The sequence below is a fragment of the Eptatretus burgeri genome, chromosome 2 (genome assembly GCF_056783735.1).
Source record: "Eptatretus burgeri isolate ZD-2024b chromosome 2, Ebu_testis_v1, whole genome shotgun sequence".
In the NCBI taxonomy this organism is placed as follows: domain Eukaryota; kingdom Metazoa; phylum Chordata; class Myxini; order Myxiniformes; family Myxinidae; genus Eptatretus; species Eptatretus burgeri.
The window spans coordinates 111,303,961-111,325,731 of NC_140962.1; the positions used below are offsets into that span (position 1 = coordinate 111,303,961).

Here is a 21,771-nt window from a genome sequence, read left to right on the forward strand (position 1 = left end):
CCAAGGCAGTCATGCAATATCTATCGATAATTCCAGCAATCTCTGTGTGTGTCTGTCTGTTTGTCTGTCTGTGACCGCCGTTTCTCGACGACCGCCGGTCCGATCTCATTGAAACTTGCCAGGAATATTGCCGGGACGCGCGGATGTGCCTTTTCGAGGTTTTATATCGATCGGACGAGCGGTTCCCAAGTTACGGCCATTTTATTGCTTTTCCAGTGTTGAAAAGGTGTATATATGGCAGCTGAAGGTGTCCTTCCACATTCTCACCTTATCATGCAATTCTTTCCCAAATTATTAATAACCAGACGACCACCAGTCCGATCAGATTGAAACTTGCCAGGAATATTGCCGGGGCCCCGCGTATGTGCCTTTTTGAGGTTTGATATCAATCAGATAAGCGGTTCCCAAGTTACGGCCATTTATCTATCAACCAATGACAGGACACGGTGCTGTGACATCATGAATGACGTCACAATTAATGTTTTTTAAATTATTATTATTAATTTTTTTGGGGCACGATTGACGTCACAATTATTTTTCTTCGTTTGGTATGATGTCACAATCAATACTGGGGACCTGATTATGTGCCTTTTCAAAATTTGATATCTTTCTTCCACATCCATTTCAGCTGTTTACCAAGCGTTTCCCAAGGTTTGAAAGCTGTTTTATCCCAAGGTTTGAATTAATTAATTAATCCCAAGGTTTGATTATTATTTAATTATTAATTTATTTAATTATTTAATCCCAAGGTTTGATTATTATTCAAATTATTAATTATTCCCAAGGATTGAATTTTCCCAAGGGAAACAGCTGTTTCCCAAGGGTTTGAAAGCTGTTTTTTTCCCCAAGGTTGGAATTAATAGTTGTGCTTGGTAGACATTTGTGAATACATATACAGAGAGAGGAACGAGAGAGGAGGGGGGAGAGGAGGGGGGGAGAGAGGAGGGGGGAGAGAGGAGGGGGGAGAGAGGAGAGGGGAGAGAGAGGGCGAGAGAGAAGGGCGAGAGAGGGGGTCAAGAGATGAGGGGGAGAGATGAGGGTGGGAGAGATGAGGGGGGAGAGAGATGGGGGTGAGAGAGAGGAGGGGGACAGAGGAGGGGTGAGAAGGGGTAGGGAGAGAGGAGGGGGAGAGAGAAGGGCGAGAGGAGGGGGAAGAGAGAAGGGAGAGAGGAGGAGGAGAGAGAAGGACGAGAGAGGGGGTGAAAGAGGGGGAAGAGAGAAGGGCGAGAGGGGCCGAGAGAGGGGGGCAAGAGAGGGGAGGGAGAGAGGAGGGGGGACAGAGGAGGGGGGACAGAGGAGGGGGACAGAGGAGGGGGGACAGAGGAGGGGGGGACAGAGGAGGGGGACAGAGGAGGAGGGGACAGAGGAAGGGGGGACAGAGGAGGGGAGAGTGGGGGGAGAGAGAGGGGTCATCACAATTCTTCTTCTTGACGTTTGATATGACGTCACAATTGATGCTGGGGACCTGATACTGCAGGCACGAAGCTGCACATACTGGCACGCACCTACGGGCCCGCCCCTAGTACAGAAAAAGCATGGAAACAAAAGCAATACCACCGAATATGCTTATAGTGTACAGTCACTTAAACAGGTCCTACTTACGGACATGGCGCCACATCATTCACACAGAACAAAAGAAATGACCCCCTCATAGGCAAGGGGGTAGACGGGGTTCGTAAACCTTTATGGCCGTGGGCCGTGGATGACCGAATGGGCCCACGAGACCGACGCTGGTTACCTGCACCATCGTGGTGCGACGGTCGGCGAGCTCTCTCCGGCACTCACCTCTCGTGTGCGCAGGCTTGCGTGCCCGAGCTGGCAAAGCGGCGCCTCCCGTCTGTGTCCAAGAAAAGAAGAAGCCTGAGCTCATGAACTAGCTGCTCGAAGGAGAAGAACCACCACGAACTGAACTGAACACGAGCTGCGAGCGCGACGAGCAGCCACCACGAAATTAACTGAACACGAGCTGCGAGCTCGACGAGCAGCCACCACGAACTGAACTGAACATGAGCTGCGAGCTCGACGAGCAGCCACCACGAACTGAACTGAACACGAACTGCCCGAACTGCCAAGGAAAGAGCGAGAGCCCGCGTGCGGTCCGCCTTATATAGCGCGGGGCTCCGCCCTTCGCTCCTCCCCGTTTTCGGCTCCGCCTCCCTTTGAGAAGCTTCCCGAAAAGGGGCGTACCCTCACTCCGACCGCCTCACGCTGTGCATCCACCAATCGGCAGTGAGCTGCCCTTCCCCCTTCCCTTCACACCAAGCACGGGGAAAATAAGCGGGAAAACCCGCGCGCACTCGCAGTTCCTTCCTTGGTGCCTTTGTTTGCCGTTCGGAAGAGGACGTAGTGGCGAACATTAGGGTGGTGGTTGTTGTGTGGTTCAAAATAACGATAGATAAAGAAAAACGGCTATCTCAAAGGGTTGCAGCCCGGTGAACATGAAGAAATCCCTTTACACAACGGTGGGGACCTATCTGAACATAAACTTAGCGTCATAAATGATATAAGGACCCTTTATGGTGTATTGCGAATTTCCACAGCCGTAACAGTATATTGATGACTTCCGTCCTCTGTTTGTGTGTTTGTTTGTTTGTGTGTTTGTTTGTGTGTGTTTGTGTGTAGGCACGATAACTCGAGAACGGAAGAAGCTACCAATGTCAAATTACACCACGTGATTCAGGAGGGTGATGGCTAGCGCTGATTAGATTTTGGTCAAAATCAGTCAAAGGTCAAGGTCACAGTGAGGTCAAACATTGGATTTTTGATGGTTTTGTACAGAATCATTGTAGAAACTTCTGGTTTGCGTCGCTACCTTCTCAAGAGACAGCTTTTATTAGACAAGGTCAGAGGTCAAGTTGACGATTTTGTAAGTACCAGTCTATGACTGTTTGTTTTTGTTTTTGTAGTTTTTTTTCTGAAGGGGGAGGATGCGGGGGGGGAGTGGGTGGAGGCGGTTCTTGGGTGAGAAACACATTAACCACACACCACCCCTTGACGATACTACCGCAGACAGCACTCCGTACACATGCACACAATCACCCATCAATGCTCAAGCAACCTAAAAGTCCTGCCACCACCCCCATATCCCTCTATTGTTACGAATCTGAAACCCATCGCAAACAACAGCCAGAGTCCTTATAGATCAGTTATATCGGTAAGTATGTGTTTCTAGTTAGGGTCCCGTCCCTATAGTCCTGCAGCATAGTCTGATATTTCAGATCAATTGTTCAAATTTGCATAAAAGCACCAAAATTGGTACACATGTAGAATAACGTATTCCGAACAATTCTAGATATGGAGCCACCCGAGATTGTGCCTTGGTCAGCTTCGGCGACCATTTTCCAAAATGGCCGTCATTCTACTTTAGCGAAATTGGCTATACTAGTACGGGCCCCTGCGGGCCCGTAGGTGCGTGCCCGTAGGTGAGTGCCAGTATGTGCAGCCCTCTCTCGCCCCCTCTCTCTTGCCCCCTCTCTCACCCCCCACTCTCATCCCCACTCTCTCGCCCCCCTCTCTCCCCCCTCTCTTTCCCCCCTCTCTCCCCCTCTCTTGCCCCCCTCTATCCCCCCTAGTCTCGCCCTTCCTCTCATCCCCCCTCTCCCGTCCCCCTCTCTCGCAGATATTGGTCGACAGATAAATGGCCGTAACTTGGGAACTGCTCATCCGATTAATATCAAACCTCGAAAAGGCACATCCGAGGGTCCCCAGCAATATTCCTGGCAAGTTTCAATCATATCGGACCGTCAATCGTGCAAAAAAATAAATAAATAAACAAACATTAATTGTGACATCATTCGTGATGTCATAGCACCGTGTCTTGTCATTGGTCGACAGATAAATGGCCGTAACTTGGGAACCGCTTGACCGATTAATATCAAACCTTGAAAAGGCACATCAGCGGGTCCCCATCAATATTCCTGGCAAGTTTCAATCAGATCGGAGCGTCAATCGTGCAAAAAAAATTAGAAATAAATAAATAAATAAATAAATAAATAAACATTAATTGTGACGTCATTCGGGATGTCATAGCACCGTGTCTTGTCATTGGTCGACAGATAAATGGCCGTAACTTTGGAACCGCTCGTCCGATCGACATCAAACCTCGAAAAGGCACATCTGCGGGGCCCCGGCAATATTCCTGCCAATTTTCAATCAGATCGGACCGGCGGTCGTTGAGAAACGGCGGTCGCAGACAAACAGACAAACAGACAGACAGACACACACAGACAGAGATTGCTGGAATTATAGATAGACTAGTACATGCCCATAAAAAATAATAATAAAAAAACAAAATAAATAAATAAATATTCCAACCGTGAGCAACAAACAACAACCACACAGGCCGCTTCTTCGCTCTCGCGTGCCCGTACGTGCGTGGCGCGGAAGTTCGCATATCACAGTTACGATGATTCGCAATTTAGGTTTTAATGGCCAATTATTCAATTAGCGCAAACGTATTTTGCCTTTTCGCAATGTCATTGCAAGGAAAAGCAAAAAGAGAAGAGAAGAGAAAAAAAATTACTTCCTGGTTCGGAGCATACCAGCACTCTGATGTTACTGAAATTTATGCACCGTCTAATATGAAAACGATCATAACTTGTGGCATTGTGTTTATCTATAAATGCACATAAGAAATCGAGAAATTATTAGAATACACAAAGTCATCATTATCAGGAAGCCCGTACGTTGTAATCTGTAATGGGGAACGCGGCTGAGCTTCCCTTCCCCATCGGCCACGCCCACACAACAACGTGTCTTGTCATTGGTTTGGTAAATAAATGGCCATAACTTGGGAAGCACTTGTCCGATTAATATCAAACCTTGAAAAGGCACATCCTCAGGTCCCCAGCGATATATCTGGCAAGTTTCAATTATATCGGACCGGCGGTTGTCGAGAAACAGCAGTCACAGACACACACACACACACACACACACACACACACACACACACACACACACACACACACACACACACACACACACACACACACACACACTGCTGGAATTATAGATAGATGCTCTTATTTTTTTATTTATTTGTATTGGTGGTTGATATAAGGAAAGTGTAAAATTCAGTAAATTGACCATGATAAGGCGTATTCAAATATTACGAGCCAGTATTTTCGGTAAAAAGCCATGATTTGATTTGTAAATTGCTGCTCTCCTGAAACTTTTCACTGAAAAGTACCCATTATTGCCTGGAGAACAAGAGTCAAATGATATTCATCACATTCATCACATTCAATGGGTTTAGAATCAACAAAAATTGCAATTATAGATTACATACTTTACTCTATTTTGAAAAGGGAACTGATAATCGTGATAATGACAAACTCAGAAAATGTAGTCAAATTATTGCACACTTCACTTTGAAGTGGCTACGGTTTACTGTCTACTACCATTCTACCAGAACACATGGTACACGCATACATCAGTCTCGTACAATATGAGTTTCTGAGCTCAAGTGTACTGGCTCTGGATCAAGAAGTCAACATTTTTTCAAGCAATGCGACTTTGCATTTGCACATTCTAAGCTAGGCCGATATCTCAGTCTGTCTACTGCATCTGTCTACTGGCATTCTCCTTCACAAGCACACAGTCCAGTGCATTGCAGATTAGCCTTCTTGCATTTGCAGCGGTTTCTACTGCCTTTTTTGCAGCCTCACGACACCAGCTCGAAGCAGCTTTTTGAAGCCTCAGGAGTGTGGTCCAGAGCGGTTCGTAGGACCCATCCTCTGTTTGCCTCCAGCCCCAGCTTGTTGGTGATGGAAGCATGGGTTGAGGGACCAAGACCTGTCCCCAGACATAGCCACCCTGGAAGATTGATCTCTTCACATGCTGTTCCAAAGCATCGTAGGTAGGTGGGATGCGCTGGACGGAGTTCCTCTTGGCGAAGAGTTTCTTTCTGGCCTCGACGTCCGTATATGGACTGGCGCGGTCATAGAGGAGCACCACAAACCTTTCAATGCAGTGCATTGTTTCATCCTGGATGTTGACTGGCGTGGTGGTGAGGGTCACAAGATAATCTGTCAGTTCTGGAAACGAGTTCCATGTGGCCCAGGCAGATTTCTTTCCATGCTCCACAAATGTGATACCGTGTCATATCCGGTCATGGCGTGGAAGACAGGGAGGGCATGTGCCTTCTGTGGACCGAGGGAGGCAGCTATTTCATGGGCAGGGATGTAGCGGTAGTTCTTGCCCGTCCCAGGGGCAATCCAGAGTTTGTCCACGAATGGTAGTGCCTGGGCTACCATCACCGCCAAGACGACATCGGTGTCTACGGTTCGAACTTGAATCCGACGGTGGTCATGTTCTGCAGCATGGGCCACATGTAGCATGATGCGAGTGTCCGCCTCTTCTTGACCACATGGATCCAGAGAGCTTTCATCTTCCTTCCTTGGAAGGAAGATGACTGCTTCACCATCAGTGACTACCAGCTCCTTTGCCTCGTCATGGAAGGACTGCACCAGCACATCGGACAGGAAGGTGAAGAGCTCCACCTTGTTTGCGTCGACATGTAGGAAACTCTGCCAGTTTCCTGGTATGGCTGCGGTGTTCACCACACGCCGTCACGTCACCTTTTGTTTACCTCTGAGTATTTATCACCTCTGAGAAACCTACAAAGAGAATAACAATGACAGATATCCCATGTTGTTAAAGCAGAATGGCGGCCATTTTGGAAAATGGCCGCCAAAGCTGACCAAGGCAAAATCTCGAGTGGCTCCATACCCAGGATTGTTCAGAATACATTAGTCAACATATGTACCAATTTTGTTGCTTTTATGAAAAGTCAAACAATTGGTTTGCTATGCTGCAGTACTACTAGTCTCATGGGAATTAAATGTTCATGCGCTCTTATGTGGAGTCATTTTGATAGTCAGGGTTTTCTTTTACATTTTTACATCACAACAACAACAACACCAGCGGCACTGTTGCCTCGCTCACCGACGCCATAGCGCACGTGTTTCTGGCAGCGGACGTGGGTGGGACCCCTCGCTCCAGAGCAGACTCCACCTACGAGGGCAAGGGTGCGCCCTTCATCCATCCATCGGGCCCATACTCTGGGCAGAGCGTCGGTGCTGCCTAAGCAGTCTCCTTGGCTATTGGGCACAATCCTGGACGGGTCGCCACTCCGACGCAGGATACCAGCAAGCTGGCACTCATTTTGCCGACCTTGGAAGGATGACAGGCAGAGTCAACCCCACCTGGTATTAATTCAACAACCGAGTGGGATTTGAACTCAGGATCCTGGAATATCCTATCACTCCATCAGACACAAATCTACCCTTTCCAATTTCAACGCACTCAATTTCCAAAAAGACTTGCCTTTTGCACGACTATCAACATGACATTCAACAAGGTAGGAACATATCTTCGACAACCAGTTTTCACCCACGGACAGCTCCACGTCGCTTTGTCAAGAAGACGCTCTCTGCAGTCCATGTTCACAATTCAAGTCAACAAGTTGTCCACAGAAAGACACAACAAAGACACGAACATTCACCCAAAAACGTCATCTTCAAGGCCGTCCTAATCAATACCCCCATCAGGCAAGTCAACATAGGTAGTGGCACTCACTTCTCATTGTAAATGCACAACATGTCATCACCACTATTCCTGTTCATATATCATAAACCTAAAATCATGCATCGACACATCTTGTATGGTTTTAATTGTTGAAGAACATCTCATTTTAATTAGTTATATCATTTATATCAAAATTTCACAATTAAATCTCTTTCTTTTATCGTGAATAGCTCTCAAATTTCATGATTCAAAGCATCTATCCCGTTGATCGTTCAACGGGTGAGTGTGACTGCTGGTCTATATTATGACCCAAACACCCATTTTTTCACTCATGCACTCACTCCCTTGGAGTTCCTTTGGTGTGCATGCAAAATTTCAGGCTGCTCGGTTTCATGGTGGAGATGGACAGGTTTGGGAATTTTTGGCGATTTTCTAATTTTTACATTCGTTTACGTGGCGACGTGTGACGTCACCGCCGAGAGGCGTAATGACGTCATGACATCTTCGGTCATTCGCTGACGTCATTACGTCTCGTCGACAGACCGTCACCGCTGAGAGGCGTAATGCCAATCCGAGAAAACAGCGTCTGCAATGTAAAACCCTCTTCTGAACATGCTGACTACCTCAGAAGGTGCATTTGACACAAAAAATGTAACAAGAAACATTGTATATTAAGAAATTCGATCAATCACATTATGAACTCTGGATATATAATATATTGACGTCCGAAGGAACCCTCACTTTCGAAAATTGGCGCGGAGGCGATGAAATCCGTGATTCTGTGGTAAATTACCCCATCCGTCAGGACGGGTTCTTCGCTGGTAATTCGAAACCAAACGATGGCGAAGGGTGACAACTGTTAGCTATCTTAGTTTTCATTTTTGTTACTTTAGAAAAATAAAATGTTAAAAAGAAACAATAGACTAGTGAAGTATATCAATACACCGCCTAATTGCATTAACCCATTAGGGTCTTTAATACGGGTAAAATGAACTTTTAATTAGCCGTACCTGTTGAAAGCTCGTATGTTATATGAAATTTTATTTGGTTTTGAATATATTATTATTATTTAAATAACAAACTTGTGAATAAATTAGTTTCGATGCTTTCCTCCACCCTCTGTGCAAGCAAAGTGTGTGGACAGACAACGACGTGACGCCGAGGAAGTTTGAATGCAATGGCGCCCTTTAAGGTAGAGCAAACAATAATTATATTTATATTGTACAACACGAACACGCGCTTCTTCATTTGTTTATTACACACGTCTCTGTGTTTTCACATTTTCATGTTCAAGAGTTCGATAACGATGTGTGTTGTAGTAATCAACAATAGACCTTTTCGATCGGCTTTATTCTCACAAAACCCATACGCATATCGACAACAACATAAATATACATAGGGTAAGAATAACAAAATACAATAACTTGTACACATAATACTGAAGGAAAATACCACATACACATCACATAATAACGAAGTTAAACTCCATACTCTAACACCAATTACATTCCTCAGAGCACATTATCCCTAATATAGTATATAACATACCATTACTGTTCCAGCATGACTTTCCATGGAGTACGTGGTATCCGTGTCAACACCAGCCATTGACCTTCATATACAGTGCTGCCACATCCGCCCAATTACCGTTGCCGCTAATTACAGTATGGCACTTTATTATCACAACATTCACCCCCTTCCGAGAAATCTATCTCTATAAATCTAGTCTAATAGGAGGACGAATGGTGCGACCGGATCTTCTTGGCACTGGAGGGTTATCCACAGCATCTGGTTGCTGTGGAGTTGCAGGAACCATATCAGGAACGAGATCACCCCCCTCTGAGCAGGGTGCGTCTTGGGGACTACCCTGGGGAATTACATTTTCTTCAGAAGCCTGAGGTAGAATTTGGGGTTCACTCTTGGATGGGGTTCCAATTGGGGCTAAGTGTCTAATAGAGACCGTAGTTTCCCTGCCATCCGGGTAGCGAATATGGGAATATTGGGGTCCTGCTTGGAGGAGGTCGACTTCATCCACAAGGGGATCAGTTTTATTTGTGCGTACGTGACGCTTCAGCAGGACTGGCCCAGGATTGCAGAGCCAAGTAGGCACCGAGGCTCCCGAGGAAGAACGACGAGAATAGTTCAGAAGTCTTTCATGAGGGGTAGCATTGGTTGCTGTGGACAACAGTGAACGAATTGAGTGGAGAGCATCAGGCAGAACAGTCTGCCAGCATTTGATGGGTAGATTACGGGATTTTAGAGCCGTTGTGATTGCCTTCCAAATGGTACCATTGAACCTCTCCACTTGGCCATTCCCTTGAGGATTATAGCTAGTAGTTCTGCTACCAGCGATCCCCCTACTGGCAAGGAAGTCTTGTAATTCCTTGCTCATGAAAGGAGGGTCCCCGGTCCGAATGAATGTAAGCCGGCATTCCGAAAATAGCGAACAGCTGACAGAGGAACTTGATAACCGTGGAAGTGGTCATGTCGGCACAAGGAAATACAAAAGGAAACCGTGAATATTCGTCCACAATGTTAAGAAAATACTGATTCTTATCTGTACTCGGAAGAGGCCCCTTGAAATCTATGTTGAGACGCTCAAATGGCTGAGTAGCTTTGATGAGTCGAGTCTTATCTGGTTGGTGAAACTTGGGCTTGCATTCTGCGCATATTCTACAAGATCCAACAACCTGCCGGACATCCTCCACAGAGTATGGCATATTCTTAGATTTCACAAAATGGTATAAGCGGGTAACCCCTGGGTGGCACAAGGCTTCGTGGAGGTTAAACAGTGAATGTCGATCGTGGCATGCCATGCCACAATAAGACCTGGAGAATGTATCAGAGGGAATGTTTTCTCGACCAGGACGATACACAATATCAAAATCATAGCAAGATAATTCCATCCTCCAACGCATGAACTTATCATTCTTTATCTTATTTTTATGCTGCTTATCAAACATATAGCTCACTGATCGTTGATCTGTCTTTATAGTAAAATGTCTGCCTGTCAAATACTGTCTCCAGTGGCGAACTGTTTCAATAATAGCCTGGGCCTCCTTCTCAATAGAAGCATGACGACATTCGGGTCCCTGAATGGTTCGGGAAAAGAAGGCTACCGGATGTCCTGCCTGGGTGAGGACTGCAGCAATTGCTACATCCGAAGCATCGGTCTCAACTTCGAAGGGTACGGATTCGTCAATCGCCCTCACCACTGAACCTTCAATGTCTTGCTTAAGTTGATGGAAAGCCGCTTCTGCTTCCCTTGTCATGGGAAATGTAGTAGTGGCACACAGTGGGCGGATCTTGCTTGAGTAGTCATATATCCACTGTGAATAATAGGCAAAGAAGCCAAGGATGTGTCGGAGCGATTTCATGTCCCGAGGCACAGGCAAGTCCTGCAAGGGTCGGAGTCGTTCCGGATCCGGGCGCATTTCCCCTCCTTCCACCACATATCTGAGAATACTGAGCCTGTTAGTTGAAAAGATGCATTTGTCTTCATTGTAAGTTATATTCTTTCTCTTAGCAGCCTCAAGAAATTTCGTGAGATTAGCATCATGCTCTTCCTGAGTCATGCCGCAAATAGTAATGTTGTCTAAGTAAGCAAATGTTCCAACCAGTTCTTCTTCTTGGATGAATGAATCCACGATACGTTGGAAGCAAGCCACTCCGTTGGTGACGCCAAAGGGAACCCGAGCAAACTGATAAAGGCGTCCACAGGCCTCAAACGCGGTGTATGGCTTATCTTCATTTCTGATGGGGATTTGATGATACGTACTACAGAGGTCAATCGTACTAAAAACACAGTATCGAGCAATCTTGGTAACAGTGTCATCTATACGAGGCAGAGGATACCCGTCAAGAAGTGTAAATTTGTTGATAGTTTCTGAATAGTCCACGGCTAAGCGTTTCTTGTGAGTTTCGTTCTTAACGCCAACAACCTGTGCACGCCAAGAGGAGTTACTGGGCTCTATAATACCTTCCTTCAACATCCTTTGAATTTCCTTTTCAATGAATTTACGATCATCGGGAGAGTACCGGCGTGATCGAGCAGCAACAGGATAACAATCAGCTGTCAAGTTGGCAAACAGTTCTGGATGGGTCAACACAGTGTACTGAGTCCACAGATAACAAGAGGAGGCAAACTACCTCCATATGTCAGTGTAACACTATCATGCAGTCCCTGAAAATCCTGGCCCAAAACTATATCTGAACACAGCTGAGGGAGTATGGACAGACGCACATCTTGGTAACACCGACCGTTTACTTTGATATTGACTCGACAGAACCCTGATGTCTGAGCGGTGAAGGAAGTGGATGCCATGGAAACATTGCCTTGGGTGTGATGTACACTTAAGGAATGGCACTTAACGAGGTCGGGATGGATAAAACTTTCTGAACTACCACTATCAATAAGGCCATCCAATTCCACTCCATTGAGCGTGACCCTCACAACCGCCTTTGATAACATCCCTGGGGCAGCGGCAGAAGACACAGCCGCTAGCGTTGCCTGATCAGAGGAAGTTGCACAAGCACCAGTAGCTACTCTTGAAGTACTACGGCACACCTTAGCAAAATGACCCTTTTTCTGGCACTTATGACACAGCCTCTCGTGCCGGACATTTTACACGTGGGTGTTTTAAAAAACCACAAAAGAAACATTTAACACCCGTAGCAGCCATTACAGTTGTGGGTTCCACTTCACCGGTATTCTGATTGGATGAGGCAGCACCCAATGAACGGGAGGGTTGAATAACACAATAAGATTCTGAATTTCTTTGGGCTGAATCTAGAGATCTAGCCTGACCAAACATGGTGGCTAAATCTAAAGTCTTATTCTCTAATAAACGTTGTCTGATCAGTGGTGACTGCAGGCCGCTAATGAAGGCATCCCTGATGGATTCTTCGCAATGTTGAGTTGCTGTTACAGCCCCAAAGTTACACTCTTTACTTAACGTTTTCAGAGTCAGAAGGTATTTATCTAAGGATTCTCCGACCTGCTGATGGCGAGTTGCAAGACGATGGCGTGCAAACACTTCATTAGTGGGCTTTACGTACTGTGACTGTAAAGTACGGATAGCCTCCTCATAAATGGTGCACTCTGATATAGTTTCGTATAGTCTTGGTGAGACAAAATTTGTAAGCAGACTCATCTTATCCAGATTATCCTGTGGTAGAGCTCCCAGGAAGTTTTCGAACGTCTTCAACCAGTGTTTCCATTCTTGTGCCGCCATGGGTGAACTGGGATCCGAATCCAGCCTCTCTGGTCTCAGCAAACGCTCCATTCCAGTGTAGGCCTAGGCACTCTTCTAGTCCAATCCAACCAGGTAAGTTTTGTGAGAATAAATTATTGTTGAAGTAATCAACAATAGACCTTTTCGATCGGCTTTATTCTCACAAAACCCATACGCATATCCACAAAACATAAATATACAGGGTAAGAATAACAAAATACAATAACTAGTACACATAATACTGAAGGCAAATACCACATACGCATCACATAATAACAAAGTTAAACTCCATACTCTAACACCAATTACATTCCTCAGAGTACATTATCCCTAATATAGTATATAACATACCATTACTGTTCCAGCATGACTTTCCACGGAGTACGTGGTATACGTGTCAACACCAGCCATTGACCTTCATATACAGTGCTGCCACATCCGCCCAATTTCCGTTGCCGCCAATTACAGTATGGCACTTTATTATCACAACAATGTGGTCGGTTATTTAATTGAGCGTTTGTTGATCTTGTCAGCATCTTGTTTTGCAGGCAGGGCGTGCCGACGTATTCGTGTATGTGCCGTCCTCCGCGAAGAGTAGGCGAGCTATCTCCGGCACCCTGAAGAAATTAAAAATTCCCGCCATAACTGAGTACAGTACTGAGAAAGCTAATGGCAAACCACGTGTTATATGCGAGCTCATCACCACACCAGAGATACACCCCGTGCAGGCGTGCTTTAATCAAAATGGCGAAACCCACGTACAGAAGGCGATGCCCCCTCCCCAGGTCAACTCACAAACCTGATACCTTTCGAGCTGCAAACGCCACAGTCAAACATAACCCTTGCCGAGAAATGCTTTCGGCAGCACCACCTCTCTGTGAAGAGTATACCATCTCGTCCCTATTGTAACGAAAATGATACGGGTTCCATTTTCCTCGAAAGGAGGTCCACGTGGCAGAGGTCTGGAGCGTTGCGCCAACATAATTGGAGTACGTGTCCGACCTATAGTGCCCAGTGGAGAGCCAGTCACCGTGGAAGTGGAAGTCGAATGGAGGACCAGTGAGCATGGTTCCGTGGGAGTGCGAGTTGAATAGAGGAACAGTGAGCACGGTTCCGTGGGAGTGTGAGTCGAATGGAGGACCAGTGAGCACAGTTCTGTGGGAGTGTGAATCGAATGGAGGACCAGTGAGCACGGTTCCATGGGAGTGTGAGTCGAATGGAGGACCAGTGAGCACGGTTCCGTGGGAGTGTGAGTCGAATGGAGGACCAGTGAGCATGGTTCCGTGGGAGTGAGTCGAATGGAGGACCAGTGAGCATGGTTCTGTGGGAGTGCGAGTCGAATGGAGGGCCAGTGAGCACGGTTCCGTGGGAGTGAGACGAATGGAGGACCAGTGAGCACGGTTCCGTGGGAGTGAGACGAATGGAGGACCAGTGAGCACGGTTCCGTGGGAGTGAGTCGAATGGAGGGCCAGTGAGCACGGTTCCGTGGGAGTGAGTCGAATGGAGGGCCAGTGAGCACGGTTCCGTGGGAGTGAGTCGAATGGAGGGCCAGTGAGCACGTTTCCGTGGGAGTGTGAATCGAGTGGAGGGCCAGTGAGCACGGTTCCACGGGAGTGTGATTCGAATGGAGGACTAGTGAGCACGGTTCCGTGGGAGTGAGTCGAATGGAAGGCCAGTGAGCATGGTTCCGTGGGAGTGAGTCGAATGGAAGGCCAGTGAGCACGGTTCCGTGGGAGTGAGTCGAATGGAGGACCAGTGAGCACGGTTCCGTGGGAGTGAGTCGAATGGAGGGCCAGTGAGCACGTTTCCGTGGGAGTGTGAATCGAGTGGAGGGCCAGTGAGCACGGTTCCACGGGAGTGTGATTCGAATGGAGGACCAGTGAGTACGGTTCCACGGGAGTGTCAGTCGAGTGGAGGGCCAGTGAGCACGGTTCCACGGGAGTGTGAATAGAGTGGAGGGCCAGTGAGCACAGGTCCGTGGCAGTGTGAGTCGAGTGGAGGGCCAGTGAGCACGGTTCCGTGGGAGTGTGAGTCGAATGGAGGACCAGTGAGCACGGTTCCGTGGGAGTGAGTCGAATGGAGGACCAGTGAGCACGGTTCCGTGGGAGTGCGAGTCGAATGGAGGGCCAGTGAGCACGGTTCCGTGGGAGTGAGTCGAATGGAGGACCAGTGAGCACGGTTCCGTGGGAGTGAGTCGAATGGAGGGCCAGTGAGCATGTTTCCATGGGAGTGTGAATCGAGTGGAGGGCCAGTGAGCACGGTTCCACGGGAGTGTGATTCGAATGGAGGACTAGTGAGCACGGTTCCGTGGGAGTGCGAGTCGAATGGAGGGCCAGTGAGCACGGTTCCGTGGGAGTGAGTCGAATGGAGGACCAGTGAGCACGGTTCCGTGGGAGTGAGTCGAATGGAGGACCAGTGAGCACGGTTCCGTGGGAGTGAGTCGAATGGAGGGCCAGTGAGCACGTTTCCGTGGGAGTGTGAATCGAGTGGAGGGCCAGTGAGCACGGTTCCACGGGAGTGTGATTCGAATGGAGGACTAGTGAGCACGGTTCCGTGGGAGTGAGTCGAATGGAGGACCAGTGAGCACGGTTCCGTGGGAGTGAGTCGAATGGAGGGCCAGTGAGCACGTTTCCGTGGGAGTGTGAATCGAGTGGAGGGCCAGTGAGCACGGTTCCACGGGAGTGTGATTCGAATGGAGGACCAGTGAGTACGGTTCCACGGGAGTGTCAGTCGAGTGGAGGGCCAGTGAGCACGGTTCCACGGGAGTGTGAATAGAGTGGAGGGCCAGTGAGCACAGGTCCGTGGAAGTGTGAGTCGAGTGGAGTGCCAGTGAGCACGGATCCTGCGTCCCTGAACAAATCTGCAGCACGTGATTAGTTCAGACACAGGGTTAGGCGTTGTCCATCATTGTCTCATTTGAAGAGCATGCTGGTGGGTTCCTATATTGTATTTTTACGCTTGCCAAAGGAGAGGGTGTTGTATTGTTGTGGGCCGGGATTCGGTGGCAATAAACGACTACTAGGTGGAGCAGTAGAGCCATCTCCCACCGAACACCCGGAATTTAGGTTGTGACCCTTGGATAACTCCAAAGGTCACGGGTCCCTTAGCGACCGTGGACGCCAATATTTCGAGCGCGTGGTGTAGGGTTAATTGTCTCGATCTCCAATATACCTAAATAACCACGCAGTTTTGCTACCGGGGAAACCACACCCTTGGCCGACTCTGTCCGATCCGAGTCGCAGGTTAAGACTCGGATCCAGCGTAACCGAGCGGAGTTACCAGAGCCGCGCCGGTCCCAATGACAACTTACGGCACCAACGGCCTTACTATTTCTCAAACCCGCACGGCGCTGGGTCAATGAAAGAAAACACGAACAACGAACTGGAACATTCAACACGGGGGTTTATTTTACAATAGGCAATAATCGGGAAGGGAGACACAGAGCAGAGTTATCACAAATAAATAAATGTAATGTACAATGAACAAGGCACTTGACGATTCTACTTGTAGACTGGGCCCACGGACACACACGCGCGCGCGCGCACACACACACACACACACACACACACACACACACACACACACACACACACACACACACACACACACACACACACACACACACACACACACACACACACACACACACACACACACACACACACACACACAACTGGACCCCGTGGGTCTTTATTCGGTAGAGCCGGGCCGGAGTCCCTTCCCGCCTCGTGCGGTCACACCGACTCCAAACCACCACGGTGGGACTCAAACCCACGACCCGAAGTTCATGGCCCACGAAGGAGACCAAGCCACCACGACCGCAGACGAAGCCAATCGCCACCAAGACTGCAGACGCCCTGCAATCGCCACCAAGGCTGCAGACTCCCTGCAATCGCCACCAAGGCTGCAGACACCCAGCAATCGCCACCAAGGCTGCAGACGCCCAGCAATCGCCACCAAGGCTGCAGACGCCCAGCAATCGCCACCAAGGCTGCAGACGCCCAGCAATCGCCACCAAGGCTGCAGACGCCCAGCAATCGCCACCAAGGCTGCAGACGCCCAGCAATCGCCACCAAGGCTGCAGACGCCCAGCAATCGCCACCAAGGCTGCAGACGCCCAGCAATCGCCACCAAGGCTGCAGACGCCCAGCAATCGCCACCAAGGCTGCAGACGCCCAGCAATCGCCACCAAGGCTGCAGACGCCCAGCAATCGCCACCAAGGCTGCAGACGCCCAGCAATCGCCACCAAGGCTGCAGAGGCCCAGCAATCGCCACCAAGGCTGCAGACGCCCAGCAATCGCCACCAAGGCTGCAGACGCCCAGCAATCGCCACCAAGGCTGCAGACGCCCAGCAATCGCCACCAAGGCTGCAGACGCCCAGCAATCGCCACCAAGGCTGCAGACGCCCAGCAATCGCCACCAAGGCTGCAGACGCCCAGCAATCGCCACCAAGGCTGCAGACGCCCAGCAATCGCCACCAAGGCTGCAGACGCCCAGCAATCGCCACCAAGGCTGCAGACGCCCAGCAATCGCCACCAAGGCTGCAGACGCCCAGCAATCGCCACCAAGGCTGCAGACGCCCAGCAATCGCCACCAAGGCTGCAGACGCCCAGCAATCGCCACCAAGGCTGCAGACGCCCAGCAATCGCCACCAAGGCTGCAGACGCCCAGCAATCGCCACCAAGGCTGCAGACGCCCAGCAATCGCCACCAAGGCTGCAGACGCCCAGCAATCGCCACCAAGGCTGCAGACGCCCAGCAATCGCCACCAAGGCTGCAGACGCCCAGCAATCGCCACCAAGGCTGCAGACGCCCAGCAATCCGCCACCAAGGCTGCAGACGCCCAGCAATCGCCACCAAGGCTGCAGACGCCCAGCAATCGCCACCAAGGCTGCAGACGCCCAGCAATCGCCACCAAGGCTGCAGACGCCCAGCAATCGCCACCAAGGCTGCAGACGCCCAGCAATCGCCACCAAGGCTGCAGACGCCCAGCAATCGCCACCAAGGCTGCAGACGCCCAGCAATCGCCACCAAGGCTGCAGACGCCCAGCAATCGCCACCAAGGCTGCAGACGCCCAGCAATCGCCACCAAGGCTGCAGACGCCCAGCAATCGCCACCAAGGCTGCAGACGCCCAGCAATCGCCACCAAGGCTGCAGACGCCCAGCAATCGCCACCAAGGCTGCAGACGCCCAGCAATCGCCACCAAGGCTGCAGACGCCCAGCAATCGCCACCAAGGCTGCAGACGCCCAGCAATCGCCACCAAGGCTGCAGACGCCCAGCAATCGCCACCAAGGCTGCAGACGCCCAGCAATCGCCACCAAGGCTGCAGACGCCCAGCAATCGCCACCAAGGCTGCAGACGCCCAGCAATCCGCCACCAAGGCTGCAGACGCCAGCAATCGCCACCAAGGCTGCAGACGCCCAGCAATCGCCACCAAGGCTGCAGACGCCCAGCAATCGCCACCAAGGCTGCAGACGCCCAGCAATCGCCACCAAGGCTGCAGACGCCCAGCAATCGCCACCAAGGCTGCAGACGCCCAGCAATCGCCACCAAGGCTGCAGACGCCCAGCACCCGCCACCAAGGCTGCAGACGCCCAGCAATCGCCACCAAGGCTGCAGACGCCCAGCAATCGCCACCAAGGCTGCAGACGCCCAGCAATCGCCACCAAGGCTGCAGACGCCCAGCAATCGCCACCAAGGCTGCAGACGACCCGCAATCGCCACCAAGGCTGCAGACGCCCAGCAATCGCCACCAAGGCTGCAGACGCCCAGCAATCGCCACCAAGGCTGCAGACGCCCAGCAATCGCCACCAAGGCTGCAGACGCCCAGCAATCGCCACCAAGGCTGCAGACGCCCAGCAATCGCCACCAAGGCTGCAGACGCCCAGCAATCGCCACCAAGGCTGCAGACGCCCAGCAATCGCCACCAAGGCTGCAGACGCCCAGCAATCGCCACCAAGGCTGCAGACGCCCAGCAATCGCCACCAAGGCTGCAGACGCCCAGCAATCGCCACGATCACTCTCTCCTCTCTTGAGGTGGGACCGGTTTCTTTTCTCGCCACTCGCCTCCTGATTGGACTGTTCCATCGCGCGATCCGCTGGCCGTCCCTCATTGGACAGGCCCACGGTAGGCGGGGCAACTCCCACCTTTCTGGGGCGGAGTCGGATCTGAAGCGATGGAGGCTCCGCCCACGCCTTCAGCCAAAAACACGTGGGCAATGGCGACCGAGTTGAGTCAGGGACGGTGCCGTTGTTGCCGTTGTTGTTTTTGTTGTTGTTATAGATGTAATAAACCTGACTATAAAAACTCACAGTGCACACACAAAATTCCCATTAGACAGAAGGAGGGATTCTAACTATAAACACATACTTATCGAAATAACTAAGCTACGACTTTTTTGTTTTGTTTGACTCACTGTTAGACTAAAATAGACTTAGACTAAATTTGTTAGACTCACGCTGACTGCTGTCTGTTTGTGTGCAAAAGGCTTCCAGATTTCGAACAGTAATTAGGTCTGTTTGTTTGTCTGCATAGAACTTTCGTGTTTTTCTCCGCAACTGCTTGTCAGATTGAGACAAAAATTTCACCATAGGTGCGACTACTCATGTAGAATGGTTTACTGATAATTATGATGCCATAGGTCACGTGGTATGCAGCCATATTGGAAAAACGGAAAAAAATTTGGACCTCTGTATCTCTGAAACCGCACCAAGGAAAAATTTGAAACTTGGCGCTTAGCAAGTACTCCTCTTGGGGAATGAGTCGGTAGAGTATTTCGCCGGCGACCACACGGACGGCCCTATCTCGATGCAAATCTCACACAAGATGGCGCCCTTCTTCCCCAAAACCGTGCACCGGAAGTCCAGACACGTGCCCAACCACACCCTCTGTGCCATGAACAGTCACAACATGTCTCCCAAAGGGAAAAACAACTCCACATACAGCAACAATATGAGTCACATGCCCCAAAATGAGCAGGACTATTCTTGACCTGGCCGCACATATATATCGTGCACCATCTTATGTATGATCTCTGGTCAATAATTCCAACACAATCATATTGTGATCATGATCAAATGACATGAAGTAAGTCACCACTTCCACGAATTGGTCATCCTTGATAGTATCAACTACTTCACATCATCCTCATAATGGTAAGCTACCCTCGTGTGTTTGTTTTGGCATGGGTTTTCACCATAACACTTATAAAGCATTAAACATGATCATTTAGCTGCCGAGCAGCATCGCCATGCTGTTGAACATGAGTGATATGTGGAACATCTGCACCTAATCATCTCAAGAACTTCAGGAGGTGCTCGTGAAACATCGGCAGGCACTGTAACTGGTGTAACTGACTTGGTCTCTTCATCATGAGCCCAACCAAAATGTACTGGATTCAATGGAGGAGGATCTGCATTTCATGCTGAACGCCAAATACATACCTGAAGATGTGCTCGATTAAACATTTTGTTCAAAGGCTTCAAAGGCTAGGTGGCAAGTTCTTCAATTCAGAAGCTGACATAACTTTAGGTTTAGCCGTCTTTGTTGACAATATGTAGTGTTGGACCTCTGACACGTTCTTTTTCTCTGACCTCTGACACGTTTCCTTCATGACCATTTTAGGAAGTTAAAAAAAAAAAAAACTTTTTTTGAAACCCTCAAACAAACACTTCATACTCTTAGTTTGTATATAAAAACAAGCCTTGGTCCTGACGTGGTACTGTGCTGTTCAAGCCCAATCACTCAATCATTGACGCTGCAGATATCAACCTGTGTGCAGAGGTAGTTCACATCCTCTTTACCTATTTGGTGATGCACGTACAAGTCAGGGTTATAATTTGCATATATTTGATCAAAGTGCAGTTTGCTATTTGTTTTGCCTGCAAGTTTTATGAGCCCTTCCTCACTGAATCCAGGACTATTACCAGTGTCTTATTGTTACTTTTTGACCTTTGTTTGAGTACTTTGCTAATGTTTATCAAATGTTTGATCAACGTCGAAAGAATAACTGAATGGATTTATTTTTGAGATCAGTTCTGTACTTCTCAGACAACAATGTTTAAATAACTGTGTGATCGTTTCACCTTCATTCTGCAGATTGGAATCATTGGTGGCACTGGGCTAGACTCTCTCGACATCTTGAAAAATCGACAAGAAAAATTTGTGGAAACTCCTTTTGGCAAGGTGCCTTTCATCTTCTTTTAGTGGAGATGCTTGTTTTGCTTTGAAGAGAATGTGACTTACTTAATTTTGTTGCAATGTAAACGATTTGATTCGATTGTAAAAATCGACTTGATTACTTATGTTTGAGGTGAACTTTCAATGGCTTCTTGAGGGTTGGAAGGATAGCGATGTGTACTCACCTGTAAGCTGTTTCGCCTAGATTCAAATCTCGGCTGAGCGATAAACGTTTGTCCCGATGTTTCACAGGCAGGGTGATTCGTCAATGTTTGTGCTGTTCATCGTTCAACTGGGTGTCCCGTCTGCCGGTATTAGTTGGTGGACATTAAAGATCTTACAATGTCTTTCGCTAAGACTAGATGGTTTATCGCCAGTGCCCTGAACAAATGACAAATTCATGCTCTAACCTACAAGGGGCACTGCATCATCTGTATATGTGCGACCCTCGCAATGATGCAAGCCTGCAGCCATGTTTTGCACAATGAAATATTACAATAGCTTCAGGGTATAGTACTATCGACTTCGGTTTCTTTTCAAAATAAATTTCACGACATGATTTTGCAAAGATTCCCATGTTTTTGTTTTTGGTACAAAGTGCTGCATGTTTTTACCCCATGCATGGGAAGCAAAAAGTGGGGTTAAGCAATTGGTTCACTGTTTGTCTTGTCTGTCTGTCCATCTACAAACGCCAGTTTATGATCGATGAACAACTTGATTTCATTTTATTGTTATATTTTGAATACCAATCAGAAAACAAACCTGTAGTTCAGCAGTACTTTGACTCTCAATTCATCCTGATCGCACATGCGCAGAGAGGAGTGTGAT

The 21,771-nt window shown here is 48.8% G+C and overlaps 2 protein-coding genes and 1 long non-coding RNA gene across 4 annotated transcripts in view; 1 reads left to right on the forward strand and 2 right to left on the reverse strand.

Annotated features, from left to right (window-relative positions):
* Nucleotides 1–9,150, reverse strand: part of LOC147032833 (zinc finger protein 131-like) — a 49,380-nt gene extending 40,230 nt beyond the window's left edge. For both annotated transcript variants that reach the window (XM_085870725.1, XM_085870724.1), the window contains exon 1: nucleotides 9,076–9,150. In XM_085870725.1, coding sequence (XP_085726851.1) covers nucleotides 9,076–9,135 — 60 coding nt within the window. In that variant the 5' untranslated portion in view covers nucleotides 9,136–9,150. The remainder of the gene's footprint in view (nucleotides 1–9,075) is intronic.
* LOC147032834 (uncharacterized) lies at nucleotides 3,604–8,342 on the reverse strand. Its single transcript, XR_015055369.1, has 3 exons — nucleotides 8,269–8,342; nucleotides 6,946–7,173; nucleotides 3,604–6,617 (listed from the first exon to the last, which is right to left on the reverse strand). It is a non-coding gene; the product is annotated as an uncharacterized LOC147032834 (long non-coding RNA).
* MTAP (methylthioadenosine phosphorylase) overlaps nucleotides 8,565–21,771 on the forward strand; it is a 44,064-nt gene continuing 30,857 nt past the window's right edge. The window contains exons 1-2 of the mRNA XM_085870728.1: nucleotides 8,565–8,719; nucleotides 20,863–20,949. Coding sequence (XP_085726854.1) covers nucleotides 8,705–8,719; nucleotides 20,863–20,949 — 102 coding nt within the window. The 5' untranslated portion in view covers nucleotides 8,565–8,704. The remainder of the gene's footprint in view (nucleotides 8,720–20,862; nucleotides 20,950–21,771) is intronic.